This window comes from Temnothorax nylanderi, unplaced genomic scaffold, assembly GCF_030848795.1.
Source record: "Temnothorax nylanderi isolate EJ_2023f unplaced genomic scaffold, tnyl_v1.0 TNYL_tig0132_pilon, whole genome shotgun sequence".
In the NCBI taxonomy this organism is placed as follows: Eukaryota; Metazoa; Arthropoda; class Insecta; order Hymenoptera; family Formicidae; genus Temnothorax; species Temnothorax nylanderi.
In genome coordinates, this window is record NW_027249194.1 from 237,065 (window position 1) to 260,728 (window position 23,664).

Consider the following 23,664-nt stretch of genomic DNA (forward strand, 5'->3'; position numbering starts at 1 on the left):
AAATCAATATGGCGACTTTATGCTAGATGCTCATTGGTTTAGCGGTCTTATGTTACGCTTATGCTAAGCTATGCAATTTTGTGTGCGATGGCCTTTAAATGACCGCGACGTATAGCGGGGAGCACACACTTCTGCACAACGCATAATGCGTAAGCATAAGAAAATTGATTGGTCTATTTTTTATGCACATGTGTATGGGCCAATCAATTTTCTTATGCTTACGCATTATGCGTTGTGCAGAAGTGTGTGCTCCCCGCTCAACAATTAACAATACACTTGTGCGCATAGAGGCGCTAGTGAACGGATTTCACTTAAAATGCAGCATGTCCACTCTCATAATAAAATACATACATCGTGAATATAACCTATAACTATAACCTAGTATTTGATGTACTCACCGATTCACACGTGTTATATTGTGTTTACAACGGTTATTTATAATTGCGATAATATTCATTCTCATAGTTGGATTCTAGTAAAATAAAATGCAGCACGACGATGTAAAACTCAAAATGCAATTTTTATTTTAACTATTTCTGATAATAATCATGATTTTTAATCGTAATTATCTTACAGGTTGTGTGGAGTGTTATTAATAAATCATTCTGTTCCTTCAAAGTCAAGTAAGTGCGTCCTTAAGAAATAAAAACATAAAAAACAAACATGCAGAAGAATTGTAACAGCTTTAATCTTATTACAATAATTGTGACTTTTTTTTAGTACAAAGACACAGCGGTTCTGCAGAAATGAGTTCAATCTTACTGGTTTATGCAGTAGAGCTGCGTGTCCTCTTGCAAACAGTCAATATGCTACGATTCGAGAGGAAAATGGTATCATTTATCTGTACATGAGAACAGCAGAGAGGTAAGTTATACATATGATTTGCAGTTAAGCTCTGAATCCTATACAAAGGTACAGGCAATAGGAACAGGGAATAAACCAGGCAACAGAAATAACTACATTTCAGCTTATAATAAAACGCGCTGGAAATTCTGTTCCTATTGCCTATTCCATTCATATTTCCTTGCGTTAATATAGTTTTTGATAAGTTAAAATGGTGTTATTTCTGTTGCCTATCTTATTCCCTGTCCCTATTGCCTGTACCTTTGTATTGTGTGATAGGCTTTACTAAGTAGCATTGGTATTATTCTTTATAACATTATTAGAATTATAAAGGACTCTGTAAGGTAAAAGTTCCAATACCTGGACACTTAAGAGTAGATAAATGTACCAATGCCTGGACATGTACCTATGTCTGGATACCTTTAAAAAAATATAAATTTATGGAAATAAACGTTTGGATACTATAACTAAAGTTTTAAACTACAAGAAAAAATATTTTTATCTTTGATTTTAATTCGCTTTATACTTATAAATAATAAAGATGGCCAGATATAGGTACATCTCCGGGTATTGGTACTTTTACCTTAACAGTGCATATGGAAATGGGTTTCCGGTCAAATTGGCTGAAATTTTGATATGATGTAGGTTTTGACTTACTGATCAAAAGTCTCAATGGTCACCCGACCAGAAAATCAGAAGTTTTTAAGTTACGGCGAAGTAACTTTACTCAAATGTCCAAAATTGACCTCCATCGTCAGCTGGTTATGACAACCGTTGCTCGGCTCTCACAACGAGGATGTGGTGATAGGCACTTGAGATTTAATGTGTTTCATCCCTTTGAAAATCTTCATTCACACTTTTATTTATGCTCACCCACCCACACGAATACATATACACACGAACACAACACACATTTATACACATATGCCGGCTGATGATGGAGGTAAATTTTGGACATTTCAGCTGCTGTAACTCAAAAACTTTTGATTTTCTGGCCTGATGACCATTGAGACTTTTGATTAGTGAGTCAAAACTTACATCATATCAAAATTTTAGCCAATTTGCCTGGGACCCCATTTCTATAAGGACTATTGCGGGATCCTTTTTTAAAACCGTAAAGAATTTGGATCAGTTTCAATCCAGACATAATTCTAGCATCTATGAGATAAGTTTTTACCCTTTCACGTATGCATATATACAATATTTTCACACATATATTAATATATATTAATTTAAATGTTAATAAACTTGATTTTAGGATACATACACCTAAAAATAGTTGGGAGAAGGTCAAACTGTCTAGGAATTTTGAAAAGGCGATACAGCAAATTAATGAAAATCTACTTTACTGGCCTGGTTTTATAAAGGCAAAATGTAAGCAAAGATTTCTCAAAATCACGCAGTATCTTATTCGTATGAGAAAGTTCAGATTAAGACGTCAGAAGAAAATTGTACCGCTTCAGAGGAAAATTGAAAGAAGAGAAAGGCGTAGGGAAGAAAAGGCTCTGATTGCTGCGAAATTAGAAAATGCAATTGAAAAACAGCTTATGGAAAGGCTGAAGAAGGGGATGGTAACATTGGATTTTATATTCATTTCTATAAAAATTAGTTATGTTTGCAGATATATGTATTTTCTTAATATTTCAGTACGAGGGTATTTACAATTTCCCGCAAAAAGTGTTTGATAAGGCTGTAGAGGCTGTTGAAATTGAAGGAGAAAGTGAGGCAGAAAGCGAACAGGAAGAAGAGCAGGAAAAAGAGCTCGAGAAGGAGGTGGAGATGGAATTAGAAGCGGATGAGAGAGAAACTGAGCAAGATGGTCCGGAATACGTTGAAGCTGATAGCGATGATGATGACTTCGAGGATGATGAGGATGACATTGAAGAGCTTTCTATGGTGAGTAATAAGACAGTTATTCATTAAAATACAATTTCTTTACTTTAATAATATTTCTTTATAAATACACCTTATAAATATCGTGTAGGACGAAGATAGTGACTCTGGACAGAAGGAAGAAATTGAATTATCAGACAACTTTGAATCCGAACCTAGCGATATTGAGGTAAGAATTTTCCAGCTCAAAGTAGACCTATTACATTATAAGTCCTGATATAAATTGCTCATTGTTGTAAATTGTTTCATTAGGATTTAATCAAGCCATCTACAAGCAAGAAGACAAAGGGATCAAAAGTTGTCAAAAAAGGAAGGAAACCGCGAGCGAGAGTGGAAATCGAATACGAAATCGAAGAAGAAAGTCAACAGAATAAACGGACGCGTATATAGCAAAATTGTACTATATAAATATAATTATCTTTATAATAAAGTTACAAAACGCTTCATACGTTGTTATCCAATATTTTAGTTGACAAAATAATCACAATATGATTACATCCTGGTAATATTTTAAACCATCAATACTTTGTATAGAAAAAAAGATCAACAGGGTATTTTAGGTATCGACTGTTCATTCTTTAATATTTTTCTCAAAACATAATCATGAAACTTAAAGTTTTTTATCGACAGGTGTGGAAACCTTGGCATTAAAAAATTGCGAAAATTTTCTCATAAATGTTTGCAAACTTACAAGATATTTGCGGATGCAAAGAATATTTATTTACATTTTATAAACGACGCAAATATACCCATGATAATGATAATATTAACACTAGAACCACCGATTAACATATATCTATTTTTACTATTTAAGCACATCGTGCGCGTGTATGTGTTGTAATTATATATATATATATATATATATATATATATATAATTCGAAAAAGGAAAAGAGAAAGTAAATCAATTTAATCATTCACATATTGTAACAAAAGTCACGGAGAAGTCACGAATAAATTTGATAAAAAATTATAAACTAGTCTATTACTAACAATAAGTTTACGCGCGAGTGTTTTTTACTTCTGTAGTAACTTACGATAATTCCTCCGCGTAAACAATTGAATTATCGTAAGTTACTGCAGAAGTAACGCTCGCGTAAACGTAGTAATTGACTACTCTGGTAGTTTTAGTGTTAAAAATCTAGTCGCTCCAAGAATGTTTATCTTTGGGTTTGTTTTCTATTGTTGAACTGGCTGCACTAGTTCAGAGTTCAGAGTTCATCTTTTCTATTCCACATTGGAAGTTGAGCAATAGAAAACAGGCTCTTTATATTTTACTCGCGTTTGGCGAGTAAAACTTTTCTCAGGTCGAACGTAATACGTTCAAAAGTTCCGCCTGTCCGCCCGTAGGGCGAACTCGCGGAGGCGCCAAACGGGAGAGGCGCGAAGACACTAGACAGTCGTCTCATCTCATCAGTCTCATCCAGTCTCATCTCTGGTCATCTCATCAGGGCGATGGGGGGGAATTGGAACAGATGGAACATGGACATGGAACGTCTGTAGCAGACGACGATACGATTCATCAATCATCAATTCATACGATTAAAATCGTGACGAACGAGGGAGGCGGAGGAGAGGCGATCGCCACGGTTGTCCATTGTCGAAAATCGAGGGAGGAAAACCTCTTCGGCGAGTCCGCAGTGTCCGCACTGTCCGCAGTCCGCCTGTCGCCCACTGTCGCCGGTCGTCTGCGATCGAATTCACGAGTATCCGATAATCCAACTCGTCGCGAGTCGCAAGTCGCAAGTCATTAGCGAATAGCGGGGCGTCAGTGCCTCACTCCTCACTCTCCTCAGTCCGCAGTGTCTCGGCATTGCGCATTCGCCGGGGATCGTCACGCACGTTGACGTTCGACTCTCGCTATCATTCGCCTATATTGGGGCGGTTGGGGCTTGGGGCCTCGCCACTGCCCACAGTGCCCACTCGCCACAGTCGCCACGGTACTCGGAGCTCGGAGTGGCTCGGAGCTGGGAACGGGTACTCGCTCACGAGGCGACCAGGCCAGGAGTGTGGTGAACCGATCGCGATTTCGCCCGCTATTTATAGAGTAGGTTATTCAATCAATCGCACAGGTGAGATGCGAGACGAGCGGTGCCGGAACGGTAGTAACGGTACGATGCGATGGCGACAAGTGACGCGAAATTAGCATTAAATTGACATGTTAGCGTGCAATATCCACAACGTTTCATGTAACAATGTAACGCGATTCCAACCCATCCTGAAAGGATGGGATGGGATGGGAGGGGAAGAGATACTGTCAACTGTCAAGTCGGGAGCGCCGCGGCCGTCCGCCGTAGCGTGCGCGTGCGGTTTCCCTCGACTCGCGATTCGCGCGATGTATTCCGAGGTAGATCCCACAGCTCTTATCGGGGCAATTTGCGGGCGATAAACTGGAGCAACTGGAGGCGGTGCGTAGCGTAGCTATCAACGCGCTCGTTGCGCGGATTTATCTCTATCGAGGGTGGTTTCGCAATGCCCGCGGAGCGTGGAACGTGGAGCGTGTCGTCCCTCGCTCGCAATTAGATCCCATGTTTTCGCTCGATCTCGATATACCGGTGCCAACGTGCCAACACTGCCAACTGCCAGTTCCTCCGGCAACGAGCACCTCGGTCACCGTGTGATCTCGAATGAGCGACTCAAGGACGTCGACGAGTTATAATCCATCATCTTCTCTGTCTCACAGGGATGTCCGAGGAGCGTCGAATGAGTCCGTACGGTCGGAGAGCAACATGAATCTGTACTGCACAATTGTCTGACTGGGATCTACTCTGAGTTATCGTCTCTGTTGGCGTTGGCTTTGCGCACAAATGCCAGGATGTTGAGCGACGCTGCCAATATGGAACTAAATAATGTTGGAAGCAACAAAAGTTTCGTATATCTCGCGCTGTCATTCCGAAAGCTGTGCCTGGCGACAGTTGGCTTACCACTTGTATCGCTGCTGTTCTGCTTCATCACGGCATATATATTTCAACAGGACGATATTCACGAAACTCATTGTAGGGTAAGCGAAAGCTTCATATTAGTCATTGTTGTATTATAAGCATAGCCAACTTGGGCGCTTGCACTAGTGCACCCTGAGTGTGCGCTAAGGCTTGTTTATAATCTATATTTATATTTTAAGTCGCTTAAATACACATATAAAACTTTTTTAGCCAATAAAACAATCCTGTAATATCTGTATGGATGCTGTACAAATTATTTTACTGGCTAAGAAGTATTTCAGCAAGTATTTAAAATGATCTGTAAATATAAGAATTGACTAAGAACAAGCCTTAGTGCACTTGTCACTCACTTGTCAGTGTGCACCGTGTGCACTAGTGCAAGCGCCCGAATTCGCTATTGGTTTAAACAAGATTTGCGCCATAAATTATATCTGTTTTTGTTGAAGGTCTATAATATTCTTCCATCGATCTCAGCCATTACTGGAGTATCACCGCAGAGGTATCTATGGCGTGTCAGCATAGCGTTACATATTGGTCCTAGACTGGTTATCGCCAATGTTTATCACTCGTATTATTACAAGATACTTAAGAACATTGAAGATGTGCCTCTAAAAATTATGGGTAGCAGGCTCCTAAACCTATGTTACTGGCTAAACATTGCCGAGGTAGCAGCTTTGTGTGGCGTAACGTATATTTCTAACAGAGAAAATTACCGTAAGTAGCTCATAATTTCAAGTATCGCTAACGTGTAATCGAAGAATGGAACCTTTAATATAAACGATGTAAAAAATATTTCAGCGGTGCATGAAAAAATTTTCATAGTGTTCATGATTAGCTCGCTCACGTACAAGCTGACCGCTGTGAGACTGGGTCGTCTAATAACTCCAAATGCACAAAGTCTTCAGTACAAACAAGCGCTCTTTGTGACGAGTCTCGTCAGTACCATCGGTCTTATTATTTTCTTCTTGAAACATCGACTGCTGTGTCACGACTTGGGTAAGAAACACGATTGCAAGCGTTATATTCATTACAGCTTAAAAGTAAACGTAATAAAAAATAATATTTGTTATTATTTTGAGCAGCATTTAGTTGGTTTTCGCTATGTGAGTACGTGATAGCTTTTGCAAATATGGGCTTTCACATCACTGTGGTTTTGGACTTTCCAAAAGAGCAACTGGTCGTAGGTCACGGTTTACCTATCGTGAAAATAGATTAATCTTTTACGTCATCATTCTCATCGTCATATTAAAGTGCCTATTGCCTCTGCATGGAAGTGCTACAAATCGTGGTTTTTAAGAGGTAAAAGTTTGGCACGGCACATGATGCACAATTTGTGTACGATTGTCTCAGTTTTATGATACTACGTATTTACGATATTACACTCTTGAGTTTTCCACTCTTGAGATTGATATTATTTGCTTCCCGCGATATTTAAGAAATCGACACCATTTTTATCTTTACTTTTATACCGACTTTGATATTCGACCAATTATTTCGAATGCAAAAAGATATGCGATTTAAGAAATGAAGATGGAATATTTAGCGCTTCCAAAGTGTGGCATTGGTTACTTTCAAAGCGAAATATGTAACGGCCTTTTAATATCGTTTAATAATAGAGTATGATCGTAGTAAACGATAGTTGAAAAAAGTATCCTACATACAAACAGCATTTATCGTTAAACGTAAATTGAATATTATTACTCGCATCGTATGAGATTACTTGTGAAGACTTTTAAAGAGATTCTTCTTTTATAGAGATTTTTGCAAGGTGAGAATTCTAGTCGAATACTTTAATTCTAGTCGCGATCTTTTATTCGCTTTATGGTACTCCTATTTTATCTCATAAGTTAAAATTAGATTATAAGATACATTTATGTCAAGTGGACTTTGAGACATTATAATCGTTAGTTCATTAAATGAACGTATACAATTTCAGATTATTGCAAAGATATTGTTGCGTCTTGTGTTGACAAATCTTACAATGAAAATTGTATATGTAATATGTTAATACTCATTCACCTTGTAAGAGATTAATTCATCTTGTATAGATTTTGAGATAATAAATTCAGCTAATATTCACGGGCCGCTCTATTCGGCGTTACAGTAACTACAAACGTAGGATAATCGCTCCTATGTTTGTATGTAGTATACGATAGTTTAATAATATAACAATTATCGAGACACTGACGATTAAAGCAGTCATAATCGTATTACACAAGAAAACGTGTAAACGAGGATGGCATTTGGACCAGCGTACGTTCAAGGTAAGATTACTATCTAAATATCTCACGCGAATTTATAAGACAAATGTTAAAAGAGTTTCTATCGAGTTTCATGACGGAAATTTCCCCATTCATTTCTTGTTTGATACATAGACATATATACGATTTTTGGAAAACAACAAGCAAAATTAGTCAAATGTCTGCCACACAATCACCGGATTATTTAATAGAGAGACAGAATTATAATATCTCTTATGGAAAAACACGGCATCGAGATTTTTATGAAACTTTTATCTCTAACAATATATTTTAAATTGTTCTTAGCTAAATGTTGTTAAATATTAATACTTTGTTAAAAATTACATTTTTGATGTAATTATTCTGAAATGTAATATAATTACGAATTGATGGAGATAGGTTGAATTTTAATAGCAATCTTTGACAAAGCAAAGTGGCCTGTAAGATTTTACAAATACATGTTTTATTTCAAATATTGTTAGAAATTATACGGTGAGATTTTATATTTTATAAGTGTTTTCCGGAAATCTTGTATATGTTTATCCGTTAAGAGAGGAAAGATCGAGACGAAATTGCATATGTGTAGGAATAGACTGGTAAGGAACGATGACCGAGACTGCAATACTGTGAGACGCGCAATATCTCTTGATATTGCACTAATAAACAACGTAATGTTTATTGTAATAAGCAGATGGTACGTTATCGCAATGTGTCTCTTAGGATTTTGTTGTAGAAGGCCGATAGTGTCAGTGTGACCTTAGATAGCACTCGCAGTTAAACGATATCATTTTTGCACATTTTTACACACGAACATTGTAATTGTAGCATATTTTGATATGACGACTTTTTGTTAAGATTTCTCGTATATCATTATTGAAAAAAGGGAAAAAGATTAATAGTCAGTGCATATTTATCGCCAGTTTTTTCGCAAGTATATTTGTCGTGGGTAATCATGCGGAGATATGCTAGTAGCTTTAGATGATTTTTGTAATTATCACGAAGAAGTAGCGCTTTGTTTCTCCCGCACACACGGCGTACGCGATCACTCGAGCGTAACATCTCAGTTCCTATTATAATTGGAATCTTACTTTTATGTATTATCTTGATTTAAAAAAAAAATAATAAATGCACTCGCGGTAATCGTGTTTAATTTACCGATACCGTTATCAGAGCCCGTGCCAAGTGATGCACTAAAGATATATTATGGAATTTTATTCGGTCGGTAACGCTATGCACGTTAATGATCTTTAAGAATTTTTAATGAATCACTTGCGTCTTACGCTCCGTTGGCAATCGCTTTGCTCTTTAAATACATTTGCAGCAATGATTTGGAATTTTTTCTGTATTATATATTATAGATATCTTTCATTCTCGCTAAGAAACGAGAATTGAAGAGCATCAATATAACTAGATCGATTATAGCGGAACGTGTTTATTCTAACGGATCATGAACTTACGTTATTACATTTTCGGAGTGCATATAAAGATATATAAAAAATTGCGCACTTTCTTATAAATTCCTGAAGGAATTTAAAGTAATTTTTACTTTTCGGTAAAAATAATAGAATTGTAAAATTAAACGTGAATTAAGCTGTAGCTCTCTATACTTATTATTTCCATCTCTAAAATTTTATTGATTTAAATGAGACATTCTACAATTACACATTAATTTATTCTCTTTGAAAAGTTATCTTCAAATTCCTCAGAAAATCTGTTATTCAAAAAAGATACGCGCAATTAATGAAGCATCTTGTATGTGTTTTAGTTGAATAACGAACGACGCAAGTTACATTGTGAGAGTGTAGTTGTATGAGAGAATACCGAATTTCTCTTATATACATATATGTAAGTAGAGATTAATAGTATGTATAAAAGAGTTTTTAGAAATATAGCGTTAACTTACAGAAATGAGTTCCAAAATTACTACGAAGCGAAAAATTCAAGTTTTACTTGCGTTAATTTTTCGTTTGGCGAAAGATTTAAAAGTTATGTGTTAGAAAACACGAAAAGGGTACAACTGATATTAATTTTAAAAGCGTTAATATTGTAAAATGTTCCATCATACTTCCAAAGAAAACTGTGCTAAACATTTATTTAGCAAATATCTTTTTGTTGTGATTACGCCTCGTAATCGTTGTGCGATTTATTGATACTCATAAATTTATCGTTAAGGTATTAACACATCCTCAGAGTAATTTGAGGAAACTAAGATTAAATGCTGTAACTGTAAAGTGTAAGGGAAAGGGAAAATTATTCGTCGTTATCTCCTTTGAAAATATTGTTTTCTTTTCCGTAAGACGAGCACGCACTTACGGCAGAAGCGTTTAAGGGTAAAAGTTCTGGAAACATATTTAAAAATTTCGTCATATGAATTTTTATATTGGCGATAATGATGACTAAACATATCTGTCAAGAATTTCTATCGTACTTGAAGCTCTCTTCTTTCGCTGTAAATAATGCTAGCACGATAGTTATCTTGTGTATAAACGACAGAGTATACTATATGTCGACGGCATATTAAAGCAAACAGTATGATGATTCACCCTTGGTTGATACGACAATTTAAACATACAAGCTTGAAACGAAATCTTTACACAAATACTCACTGTCGAGTTGCAGCCATTTCTTTCTGCGAAACTCGTATTTTTTTAAATGAATTTGCTACTGTAACATTTTTTTTCTAATTTACAATATATTGTATGTATATCGAAATTATATCGATGAAGTGCTACGATCTCACGAAGGAACTGCTCGTTCCCGATGTATTATTTGCGTAATTGACAATTCTGTGATAATAAGCACAAAGCAATGTTGCTATATTCCATTTCACAGTTATAGGTTTTGCTTATTTATATTATAAATAAATTTGTCCTGTATACTATTACTCCATTTTCCTCCAAACTATGTATATCTATACTCTGCTTGTATTTAAGCATGCCAAAAATTTCAATTGTATATTATCACAGAATTTATTTTCTCCGTTCTTATATTTAAATTGAAGAGTGAATTTCTATAGTTATGAATTATTATTGAAGTAAAGAATTAATTAATGAAATAAATAGCAGTGAGTCTCTGGTTAATTAGTTTTATAAGTTTTACAATCTATTGTTAATCCCCCTAATCTGATTTTGTTCCTAATCTGTTTGATTGAAATTTTATCAATAGAGACATTATTGAATATAGTTTGCGCCACATTATATTATTAATTGTTTCAGTTTCTTCGCATATGTGTATATACGTTGTACTTGCGACAAATTTCGAGATCCAACTTGAAAATTTCCAAAATTTCCGCAGTGTCGAAAGCAAGCTTGCACCCAACGTTTCCGATATCTCCTTCATCTCTGCCACAGTCCCGTGTACTATAAATCAGAGTAAGAGCAATCGAGCCTCGAATCCAGCTGAAACCTGCAGCGTTGCCGAAGGTAATTGAACTCTGTTGACCTTAATGTAAGGGAATAAACGAGCGCGATTAAATGGCTATCGTGTGACACGAACGAGAACTTTCGTCGTCCTCTCGCGTAACCAAATTTAACAAGTCACTTTCTTCGGCCGTGCTTAAGATTGGACAAAGGCTCGAACATTCTGTTCACATGGCTACTGATTTTATGTCACTATATGAAATATCCTGTACTTTCCTACACATACATATAATATAATACATACGCACACGCACATAAACACAATTGGTCGAGCCATCATCCGGTGTAATGTATTTCCGATGAGCATTGCGACCACTTTGTAACATAGTGTATATTTCTCGTAATCAGTTTAGGGCGGTTGCCTTATACTGTGATTAAAAGTGTATTTATGTGTATGTGATAAGACTTGTAACAGACTTGTTACGACACTGATTTCGATCAGGGCAAGAATGATTTCTATTTGTAACGAATGATTGTCAAATAAAAACTATCGTGTACAACCAGCACAATCTGCTCTTATGAAATTTCTCTAAATTTACTAAATTATCTAAATCACTAAATAAACAATATATATTTTTTAAGAATTGAAACATATAATTTTGATAATTTCAAATATTTAATATTTAATTAAATATTTAATGTATTAAACAATCTTTATATGTATATTTTAGCGATAATACAAATGCAATAATATAATATACATTTATTTTTACTTTATCGTAGGTTATTATTTTCAAAATAATATCCGTTTTATTTCTCATTTTTATTTAACTATTCTGTGTAGTGTTATGTAAATTTTGACACACATGCTAGTTAAAAATAACAAAATGTTATTTAACTCAAGGTATTGATTAAAATTTCACCTTTTAATATTTGAGGGTAGACCCAATTCTTTTTCGCGAATATGTGAAGAGTGATAGACTTCCATTTTTCTGCGAAACATTCGCCAAGTTCTTCGTAAATAATGGATCGCATAATTGTGTTTTCTATCGACGAATCTGTATACCTATATACAATATTTTTTTCATCTGCTGATTTTTTTACGTCGAAAAGTTCGATCGGACTGGACAGGTGAGTTGAAACATTTATTTATAGTACTTAATGTCACTCGATTAAACAGGCTGGTCCGCTTTTACGTTAAAGCTCGTTTAATGACAACATGATTTTTATGTTATTTTTCAAGATTTTGTTACTGAAAATGAGTTGCTCAAACGCATTTAGTAAATGTAATCTTAAAATATTTTGTATCCAACATATACTTACGTTTGTATAGGTCTTTGTATTATTTTACATTTCGCAGTTTTTTTCGACTACAAAATTGTTTATCGATTCAGAGTCAACTTTTTCAGCGCAAAAATATTATTGAACATCTTTTTTGATAGCTTTAAAGCATAAAATTATGTACTTGAAATTAAATAAAAAATAATTCTTTAATTATACAAATAACTTTATTCGAAATTGATTATAATTTATTTAATGCTCATCGTTACTTCAAGACTGTAACAAACAGTATTTTAGTTTCTGTGTTCGAGAAAAGGTATGTGATATCTATAAGTACACAAAATTTTCTCTCTCTCTCTTTCCTCCCGTCTCGCGCACAATATATTCAAATTTAGAAATATTACATCAAGACTTGTGACTAATGTAAGAAAGCAAGAAAAAATATCTTAAGGTCAATATTTGTCAGCGTTCTTCCCAAACCTTACCATTCATCCCAAACAAACCGTCCCTTTTCCCAAGTACATTCCCAATCCCGAAATGTTTGCATTCTATTTGACCGTATCGCTATTTCGTCGAACTTTCCTACGGGTCCCTTTTTCATAATTTTAATCCTCGTAGGAGCTACCGAGCTACAGAGTTTCAACGCACCACGCACCGTCTGCACCGCTATACGAATCTAGGGTCGTAAACGCCCCTACGTTGCTAATCAGGGGCTGATGACACAACAGATGATAAGCTTCTTGATGCTCCTGGCACTCCAGCAAGATCAGGGGTCCCAGTTTTGTGCCGTTACAGATTTTTTTCACACACCACAGATGTCACAACTTATTTAAGTCAACAGCGCAGCGGTTCTCGAAGGCAATCGGTCACACGATTACATCAGTCTCGCGATTTCACGTTTGAGCTATAAATTATAAACTGATCGGGCTTAAATTGAAGAAAACCTTGCACATAGTCCCGTCGGCGAATCCTTCGTCGGGAATCGAAATTCTGGGAATGTCTTTCCCGTCCTCGCAGCAATCCTCGTAATCAACCTCGAACACTTTTACGTCGGACGTCCGATGATTCTCGATGCTCTCCGGTTCGTCAACTTCGAGAAGAGAAATAATCTCAGGATTGCCGTTCCAAATCTCGGTTTTTACCACGCTACGTCCTTGCGCTACGTGGTCGTGTCTCTTCGAGAATTGCATCGGAAGAGCGGATTCGTCGACGTTTTGCAAAAATCGTTTCGGCATTCTGGCGGCCAAAGTCTTTTCGATCCCGTGCTTTCTTTCGATGCAGGTGTCCAGCATCCGACGAAGCTTCTCCGCACTGTCTCGCTCGGTCGAGTGCAACAGCGCTAATGCGTCCAAGAGATCCTCGTCGATGTCGGACGTGCTCTTGTACATTCCTTCGAGGCTGGTATCTTCGGATTTTGTTTGATTGTCAAACGTAGAACGCCTTTCAGACATCCGTATACTGTCTTGCCGACACTACTAAATGTTTCACAGAATATGACATTTTACTAATTGTAAGCAGGAGATTTCTCCAAAGAAATATTATTCTAGACAAAATTAGAAGACCAAGACAGCGTTGATATATTTTCAGTTAATGCCGCGGTAGGTTAAAATATGATTTGTAAAAACCAGAAGTATAGCTCGTGAAAAAAAACTTAAGGTTTTTTTATTTTGAAAAGAAGTAACAATCTGATCAGTAATATGGCATGTCTTTTTTAAACTTGTCGAGATTCAGGTCAGATTTGACTTGGGTACGTAATAGCTAAGGGTTAAAGAACCTAGGACGCATTTCGAATGTTTTGGGTTTGGCATTGTTCGCTCACGTACTACGACGGCGACGATGCGAAACGGCGTTCTTGACGAATTAAGGGCCGGTCATGCACGAAGGAGTGTAGCGGCAAGTGGTCCCGCGGATTGGTAACAATTCTGGGAATTGTACGGACAGGGACGTTCTACGGGATTTAGATATGCGAATAGTATCCCGGGACGGACGTTCGCCGTGAAATGTGCCGAAGGAAGGTGGCCGGCATTTATCGGGCTCGATCATCGACTCGCCCGCTTGTATATCGACGGAATCGCATCGACGATGCACCATTGTTCTCGTGGCTGTTTGCTAATAGAATCCAGCGCTTATGATCGTCGTCCTCCGGGAGTCGGATACTGGACATTGAATATTCAACAAACGCATTTCAACGTTACCGGGCTAGCGACGTGAACGCGTAATGGACGCACGGTCCATTGCGATGACTCCGTATGTTGCGAACGATCGCGCTATTTTTGCGTTACTTACGCTTACGGGTAACGGGATAATTCTGTGAACTGCACGTTTTACGGCTTGCCGCGGTTTACATACTTCTCGGTTTAAAAAAAAAAATGTCTAAGGAACATTCACATTCATGAAAAACTTATAAAGAAATGGTTTTTTTTTGTACAAATATATTTTGTTCAATTTCTATCGCTGTAATATTTATAGTGTATTTTTTAACTACTAATTATAGATATAAGCTATAAATAAAATATTTCATGTAAAAATTAGTAATTGCAGACGTGAAAAAAATATTTTTTACTTAATAACCGAACGATTTAAAATGATATTCTTTTATTGCACGGCAATTTTTTCCTATTATTTAATTCTCATAGAATACGGATCGTTATCTCGGGATCAGCTCCCTTTCTACTATCTTGCGTATCCGTGTAACGCGTTTTTTCTAGGTTTTTGTCAACGGAGCTCCTACGCGCGTTTTTTCGTCGCGCTTTTTCGGGAATGGCGGCAGGCGGCACAGGGTGGAAGGATGGGCGAGCGGAAAAGCATCCAATTATCATGCCCGATGCCGAGGCTTCTCACCCTGCACAAGCTCGGTACCAGAATCGAATGGAATCCGGCCGGGAAGCCGGGCCCGGTAGACGTCGAACGAGTGGGATTATTCCGCGTCCGGGTTCGGGGCCGGGGAGCCGTGCGGGGGCGGGCCGAGGGAACAATGTCGGAAACGACGGGGACGGTATGCCGAGATATGCAGGATATCGCGCAGAACTGCGATCCTTCGAGGTCTGTGCGAGGAGAGCGAGAGAGCTATGAGGATACAGCAGTGGCGCAAGTATAGTGAGCCAGATATGTATGCCCCGCGGCGCCGCGCCGGGAGAGAGAGAGAGAGAGAAGGAGAATACGTCTCTAAGTGTATTATCTCTCCGAGGTGAAAGGGAGATAGATAGATAGATAGATAGATAGAGAGAGAGAGAGAGAGAGAGAGAGAGAGGGCCGCGCGTACCGCCTAAATATGTAATAATATCTACGGGAGATACCGGCATTCCCCGACCTCGAGAAGAATTCGATCAAAATGTGTCGCGATACTCTCCCGGTATGCCAGGTGAGGTACGCGCTCACCTCCTTTCTCCTTTCACCCTCCACCCCTTCGGGAGCTTCCTGCCGCTTTTCGCCCCTTTCGACCCCTTTCACACCCGCCTTGCTTCGGCGCGTCTCCTCCGCGTCTTCTTCCGTCGTTGCTTTGTCCTCGTTTGCACACGATCGGATACAATAAGAGTAGACGTAGACGTTCTTGCGCCTCCGCGAAGACCATGTTCTATCCTCGTGTGTGAAATCTCGATCGAAGGGATAAAGGAGTGAAATATCAGAGACTTTACCACGATTCTTTCGACTTACAAATTTTTGTTATCAAACGGAGCCGATATTTGTTCAATTTACGAGAAATTTTTTCTCGTAAATTTTTCTTTGAAATTAATTTTCAAATTGTTCTATGCTTTCCAGTAATACCAACATTTTAACAATCTTAAAATCTGATAACGCGAGTCATATATAAAATAATATCAGAAATTGAAAGAGACTATTACAAATAATGGTTATATAATAATTACATAATTATCTCGTATTGAAAAGAATTATTTTTACAATTACTGAAGAATTTATTGGTTGAAAATTACGTAATAGCATCTTATATTGTGATTCTTACTCGTTCCTTAGTCCTTACTTTATTTTCGTCAATTACATCATATAAATTTAATTCTGCATGTTTGCGTGTCGTAACAGTAAATAAAATCACAAGTTAAATTGATAAAGAAAAAGTAAGAGGAAAGGAGAGTAAGAGTCGGCGTATGATAAAAGTTGGTAGGAAATAAGGAAACGAATAATTTAGAGTCGCTTACCGCGAGGCGATTCCGTCTAAAGGAGAAAATCCTCATATTGCGCGAGCACCGTCTCTGCTTTTAGGTGCAGCAGGAATTTCCGAATGCGCCATTCGCGTGATATTTTAATACTTTATACCTCACCGTCCTTGCGAGTAAATCTCTGCCATGATAAGACCCGTCAGGAATTTCACCCCCGCGGAACATCCGCCGTTTATAAGAAATGTTTTCCAAGTTTATGAGGGCGACGCAACGTCCTGGTATGGGGCGGATCTGAAGCCTTCACTCTTCTTCCTTTTCTCTCTCCTTTTTATTATTTCTCTTTTTAAATAAAAGCAACGCCGATAGAGGAAAAGCGCCGTGTCGCAAAACTGACAATAAAATGACGTCGTCTTTGAAATATCGTTGAAAAATGCGATGAGAAATTTTCCATCAAAAATTTGCCCTAACAATACAGCGTGCATCATAACTTTGTGTGCATCGTTAAATTCGCATTTAATTTTCCAAGTGGTTCCAAATTGAATTTTTCAGAAGATTAGACAAGACATCGTGACAAATAATTATAATAATTTATATATCGTATAATTTGCATCTTATTTCATTAAACAGGATGTTTTAATAGTCTCCGCACAAACGATAATATGCCATTATTTATATTTTATGTTCTTCATAGGTTTTTTTTTTCAAATACAAATGATCTCGTGTTTTTTATGTAACGATCGAGAATCTTAGTTGTTTTAGAAATTAGGTGTCAAACTTTCTACATGAAATCAACGTTCAAAATGCGTAGTTTGTGAATGTAATAGTTGCGACGTCGACGCTTTCCATGACATTGCGAAACAAGAGCATCGTGCACGCTTATGATCTTGACTGTAACTCTACGGTTATAATTCTGAGTTGCTCCGGCTAACGCGATGTCCAATCTGAGCATTGTGACGTCATGAATTTAGACGCGGACTAGAATTAACTGTCTTCCGTATCAGACGATGCAACTCCAAACAATACACGCACGATAAATGCAACTCACGCGAGATGATACTACGTCGCCGTCGACGATCCCTTCAAATTGCGGTTTTATGTGATAGAAACGCTACACAACTTCCTTAATCTAACAAATTGCTTGTTACACAAATAGAATAAACTTTACTAACTTTTATTTAAAGATGTTTTATAAAAGATAAAGAAAATTCGGTCAAATTAAACAATTTCAGTGAATTTAAAATTCTAAATTGGAAGATTCGTTTAAAAATCTTTGGGTTTCCTTCTATATCTTTTCGTTCCTGACATATGAAAAAAAAAACAAATAAAATTACTTAGCGACTAGCGACTACCTATACATCGGATGTGAAAACGGAAAGAGAAATTTATCTTCGTTTTATTTCGAATTACCCCTGTTAAGGATTAAAAATGGATAGATAGGTAGAAATAGAAGGGGACAGGAAGTCGACGAATGTAAAGCCGAGAAAAGATTATAAATTCATAACTTTGCAAAATAAATTCCTATCGATTCCTTTTTAATTCACCTTGCACATGGACATATTTATATCTGGCTCGTGCAGAACGGCGCTCGACTGTGATGTCGCGGTCGACTCGACGTCCGACGACGCTGCAGATTTCTTGCAGGAGTCAGGTGCGGAGCGTCGGACGCGATGTGGTGCGTGTCGATGAACCTATACCCATTCTCCACAGGTAAAGTCAGCAGACGCGGCCGAATGCAAAGTGCATCGTTGCATAACGCGGAATCGCGCGTGCGATGTTTCTTTCGCGACACGTGGAGAGACAGGAGACGAAAAAAATATATGTACATATATTGTACATCTATAATATATAAATAAGTATGTGTAATGAGGCACGCATGTATTCTTCTTTTTTCTTTGCACTCGCGGCCAACAATTATTCTACAGTAGTAATTGTTGATCCGACGACGAAAACGATGAAAAGACAGCTTCCACTTTTGTCCACTGCTGCCATAGCGTTATTTCTACGCTTTTCAATTAGTTATCTTCGGCATCGCGGAACGACGCAACGCGACGGGCCGCGGGGCAGTTTTATGACTTTACGGCTATCGACGTTAAATAGAATTCGCGGCATACCGGCTGTGCCGTGCGTTACGCCCGGGTCGAAATAGCTCGAATAAGCGGTAGGGTATAAAGAGCGGGATAATTGTCAATTTCATCGCGAACGAGACTCCGCATGCCGCGCATTAAAATAAGATAAGCTCGCCGCGCCGTGCGCTTCATTCTCTCCCTCGGCCCTCGGCCTCGGCCGTTTTTCTTTTTCCCAACCATTAAAGCCCTCCACGCCCCGTTAGAAAACGCGCTGTCGGCGCCGGGCGCGGCGCGGCACAGTGGCTTCGGGGATTATGCCTTTGGTGGAATTTCTATTATTATCTCGTTGTGTGCCGCGTATTCGCGACAAGGAAAGTGCGATGATACGCAGCTACGAATATCAGGTAAAACTAGCCTTTTATCTCTGGGCACAACGCGATCCTGACATACGCGTGTTTCCGATACCCATGGCAGAAGGGTCAGGCGAATGTAGCTTCACCGCGGAATCGAGAAAGCCTTATGCGCATCGAAACGAATGACTTTTATCCTCATCGAGTTGCGATATCAGAAAATTCACGCGAACAAATTCATGCCCGCATAATGATCGATTGTGCATGGCATTATCAAACATTTCAAACCTCTCGTTCAATTGTTCAACAAGTAGGACATTGAGGCTCGACGCAAGTCTGAGCTTTACTTTATTAGCATCAAATATGATAATTCGATGTTTATCGCAAATTTTCGCCAATTTTTTCAACAGTATCGCATTACGAAAGCCGCACACGATATCGTCGGTTGTACCAGTAAAATTAATATCTATTAATATAATTTAAAAGTGTCAAAACAAAATTTTGCGGAGGATTGTAGATGGTTAGAAATATTTGACATCCACAGAGACTTGAGAATTTCACCTGTGCTGTGGGAGATGAAATCAGTAAGATTGCACAAAGATACAAGGTTAGATTTCATGTATATGGTACATGTGAATGTCGAAGCCCCTCAACTTCTGGACAATCGACAATCATAGTTTAAAGAAGGATACTGAAAAGAACAAAACCATTCGAACTGGTATGAATATTAAATGCGACGAAATAAGAAGGAGATAGTGCCTAAATAAAGTGCACTTATGCGCGAGAGTGCAAGATTACGAAAGCTGCGTGGTACTTTGCGGTAATCGCGTCACGATCACGCGAAGAAAAAACGCGACTGAAAAAGCAAATAGGCAACGCGGTAGGTTTTCGCGGTGGGCCGGAAGTTCGCGGCAGAAATCTGGTGTTAACGCAATTAAGTGATTGAAGGGACACGCCAGGCGAAATCGAGGTTTGCCGTTTCCATTCGACGTGCGCGACACCGACACACGCAACGCGAATGAATGAAAATCTCTCGTTTCAACCTGACGGCGCGCGGCGCCGGCGGTGGTATGTACAACATGTCGCGTCGCGTCGCGTCGCGTCGCGTCGCGTCGCGTCGCGCTTTGCCACATTGCATCTGCTGCTCGGACCTGTTTGTAAACTTTTGTGCAATACAATGCATTCGACTGACAAAAGGAGCTCATTGCGCGGCAAACGTTTAAAGGCATTAATTACGGCCAGGCTTTGTGCCAGTCGCAACGGCAAAAGTTAACAGCTCCGGGCATTATTTTCGTACGCGCGCCGAATTTCGGTTTGTGAGAGCGCACTGTTTGATGTCGTCGTTATTAATCTGTGGTGTGTTTTCCTTTTTGAGGTACTGCGTTACTATCGCGTAGCGTTTTTGCGGAATGGATCTCTGCGTTAGTTTTCTATTATATATCGTATATGGATATTGGCAAGGGGTCCATGAAACAGAAAAGCTTTTTAGGAATTAAAAATAGAAAGACTTATACATGAAAAATTCAATATATAAATGTAAAACTGTACACTGTACACTGTGTATAATCGTGAAATATAAAGTGAATTACCTATATATAATATAATGATGGTGACGTAGGAGAATTGAAAATAGTTTTCAATATTGAAAGTTAAATGGAACAAAGTACATAATTGCTTCTGCTTAAACTAAATGTATTTTTTCAAATTTATTTTTGAATAATATGAAATCTGAATCTTTATACAACTTCTTAGATGTATTTCTTAATGTCTATGATTATAAAGATGAGTTGATTATCTCGGAAAGAAATAACTGCAAGATTTTAAAACATCTTGAAAGAACTTTTTTCATACTGGCATATACCACATCTCAAAAATGATTTAACTGACTTTTATAAAGATTCAATATACTTCCACTAAAAAATTTTTCGAAGAAATGTTTCTTTATAATTAAAGCGCTTCAAAATAGAGCATAATAGATCTTTTAATAATTTATATAACATTTTATTATAAAATCTACATCAAACTTATTAAAATTAGAGCTTTATATTCTAAAGATTTAACATTGCATTGTCGGAGTTCGAAAAGTATAAATTAAAAAGAGATTATTGCAGTTTAGGATTGACTAATGATTGTGTCAAGGATTGTCCGTTTAACCGTAATTATTAGCTTACAATTTTGAATCAATATACTTGCAATAGATTTAACTGCTGTTTTTTCTTTACCCTTTGGTTTTTACCTAGTTCCTAATAAAGTTCTTAATAAGAAGAACAATGGAAGGTCAGCTGGGAAAATATAAAGAATATTCTTTACATTTTCCTTGACGTCGGCTAATGTTCATTAAATGAACATTAAAGCGCTCTGACGTATACACACGCGCGTGGACGCATACATAATATATAACATAATATAATATGCTACATGATGCTGATATTTCGAATGCGAACGGAAATATAAAAAAAAACTTTCGCCAAATGGCTTCTAAAAACGCTTCTGGCAATTTTAGAAGTGCCTTAGAGAAAAAAATACATTCTGATATATATATTATATATATAATATATATATATATATATGCGTTTTAACTACAGTTTACAAAGGAATTATTTTCCGAGTAAGATAAGTTTCAATAACATTTTGTATTCTTTTAAAAAGTGAAGCTATTTCATAACTTCGTAAAATGTTGCACATCTAAAATCAATCGCAATTATTAAAAGGACGGCGCACGAACGAGATTTTTGCAATCGAATTCAATTTCCATGTTTCAAAAAATCAAAATACATAAGATATACGAATTTAAAAAATAAATCGGACTTAACATTTATCCTTTCTTCTTTATAACAATAGTTTTTTTTAAGTGCAAATTCGATATTCAGTATTCGATAACTGCTGCAATGTTCAATGTGATTATATTACAGCAACAAATTAAAGATATAAATACGTTATGCGCAACAAGTTATAGATAAATAGCGCGTTATGTCGCAAAAATATTAGTCGGACATCGTGCAACGTAATGGAAAATATATTCGCAAAATGCAAAATGAAGTAAAAAACTATTTTTGCTTTCTCAATTTGTCCGGACAGTATATTCTATTGATCTATTCGATTACGTATCATCACTCGAGAGAATTAACGTACGAAAGATGCGTAAATTGGCCAGTTACGAGTTTCCTCCTCGAACCCGGTGATACTACATTCTCATTTATTAGCGCATTTATTTGCAAAGCCTAAAATGCGACCCCTGAAATTCAACAAGTGCCCCTCGAACCTGAAGCGAGAGAGAGCGAACGGACGTGCAAGCGCACCCAACCAACATCCAACCTCTATTACGTGCGTGACGCGACTGATCCGACAGGGACAGGTCAGGGAAGCACGGGGCGCGGGGATAAGGTAGCCGGCGGGGGGAGAGGGAGGGAAGGAGGGCAGGACGCTTCGCGAGCGCGAGCGCGAGGGCGGAGTGGTGGGGATCGGAGCAAGCAGCGAGCCGCGGCTTCGGAGTTCGGGTCGCTTCGGTCGGCGTCGGCCGCGTCCGGGATTCTGGTTTCTCCCGCGGCCACCTAAGCGGTGTCAGCGTGTGGCGGCGTGTGCGCAGACCGGCTGCGCAGCAGGCGTGTGCGTTGTCCAGATTCTTTGTGCCATTCCTGGCATTCCAAAAACACGAGAGTGACCGTCCTCGTATTTACCCGTGGTGCAGTACCGCGCGTCGATATAACGCCGTGCGAATTTCGTCCGCGAAAATAAGGGCCGCCCTCGCGCTCGCGCGCGTGCCGCCACGTCACACAGCTCAGCCAAGTGGTAAGTAACTACACGATACAAAATTACAGTGCTCGAAACGCCGTACGCGAGCGAGCGCGTCCACGCCCGTGTGGACGTCCTGACGGTGGCGTCGTCTCGCAACGGGCCCGCGCGCGAGGAACGAGTCCGATCGCAGCGACGATGGCGCGATTACCCGCGGAGAGAGAGAGATAGACAGACGGACTGACGGACGGACGGACGAAAGAGAGTGAGACGGAGAGGGAGCGAGAGAGACGCCGTAATCCCGACGTATGTGTGTGCGTGAAAAAGAGATAGGGAGACAGAGAGAAAGACCGACGTAGTAGCGCGCGTATTCCGCATGAGACTCATGAGAGTGCCTCCAACCTCCAATTCCGACCGAGCGAGGTGAGCGACGCCGTTATTACCCGCTCCGGGTATACTCCGCGACCGCGCGTTCGACTTGTCACGCTTGTGCGGTACTTCCGCCCGATCGTGGCGAGCTGGGCGAGCATCCGCCGTCGCGGTCGGTCCCTCGCAATTCGCAATTCGCAATTGCTCAATTGCTCCGAGACGGAAAGACAGGTGCGTAGGTAAAGAGAGAAAGAGTTTGCGCGAGAGAGGCGGAGCGAGAGAGAGAGAGAGAGAGAGACAGAGAAAAGGCGAAAGAAAAATGATCTTGCCGGCAGGCAGTCGACCGAGAGAAAGAAAGTAAGAAAGTAAGAAAGAAAGAGAAAGAGCGAGAGACGCGCGCTCTCAACCGGCGTGTTTACTCCGTAGAGGGCTGTTTACATGGTGCATCCGGCTTTCGGAGCGTACTCCGAATCAT

General features: G+C 38.8%; 5 protein-coding genes across 9 annotated transcripts in view; 3 read left to right on the top strand and 2 right to left on the bottom strand.

Moving 5' to 3' along the window:
• The window catches only part of LOC139776922 (paired box protein Pax-6), a 354,486-nt gene that overhangs the window by 165,930 nt on the left and 164,892 nt on the right, over positions 1–23,664 (bottom strand). The window lies entirely within an intron of this gene.
• On the top strand, positions 350–3,182 carry Rbm13 (RNA-binding motif protein 13). Its single transcript, XM_071713979.1, has 7 exons — positions 350–500; positions 577–623; positions 721–864; positions 2,102–2,414; positions 2,491–2,739; positions 2,828–2,905; positions 2,989–3,182. The coding sequence occupies exons 1-7, from the start codon at positions 486–488 to the stop codon at positions 3,124–3,126; spliced, it is 984 nt and encodes a 327-aa protein (XP_071570080.1). The 5' UTR covers positions 350–485; the 3' UTR covers positions 3,127–3,182.
• LOC139776931 (post-GPI attachment to proteins factor 2-like) lies at positions 4,134–11,845 on the top strand. Of its 3 annotated transcripts, none has more exons than XM_071713980.1 (5): positions 4,134–4,782; positions 5,419–5,736; positions 6,124–6,391; positions 6,476–6,673; positions 6,760–11,845. In XM_071713980.1, exons 2-5 carry the CDS (start codon positions 5,551–5,553, stop codon positions 6,891–6,893), a joined length of 786 nt encoding a protein of 261 aa, XP_071570081.1. In that variant the 5' UTR covers positions 4,134–4,782; positions 5,419–5,550; the 3' UTR covers positions 6,894–11,845. The 3 variants fall into 3 exon arrangements, with proteins under 3 accessions (XP_071570081.1, XP_071570082.1, XP_071570083.1); XM_071713981.1 differs by lacking the exon at positions 4,134–4,782 and adding an exon at positions 4,808–5,143; XM_071713982.1 differs by lacking the exon at positions 4,134–4,782 and adding an exon at positions 4,808–5,082.
• Positions 12,601–14,603, bottom strand: LOC139776926 (uncharacterized). The gene has a single exon (XM_071713971.1). It carries the CDS (start codon positions 14,006–14,008, stop codon positions 13,469–13,471), a length of 540 nt encoding a protein of 179 aa, XP_071570072.1. The 5' UTR covers positions 14,009–14,603; the 3' UTR covers positions 12,601–13,468.
• The window catches only part of Scalloped (TEA domain transcription factor 1 homolog scalloped), a 164,581-nt gene continuing 163,657 nt past the window's right edge, over positions 22,741–23,664 (top strand). For 2 of the 3 annotated variants that reach the window (XM_071713972.1, XM_071713978.1), the window contains exon 1: positions 22,741–22,877. The gene's annotated coding sequence lies outside the window, so the exon portion shown is untranslated. Of the gene's footprint in view, positions 22,878–22,941; positions 23,421–23,664 lie in introns of those variants that run through there. The other variant, XM_071713975.1, reaches the window with a different exon arrangement.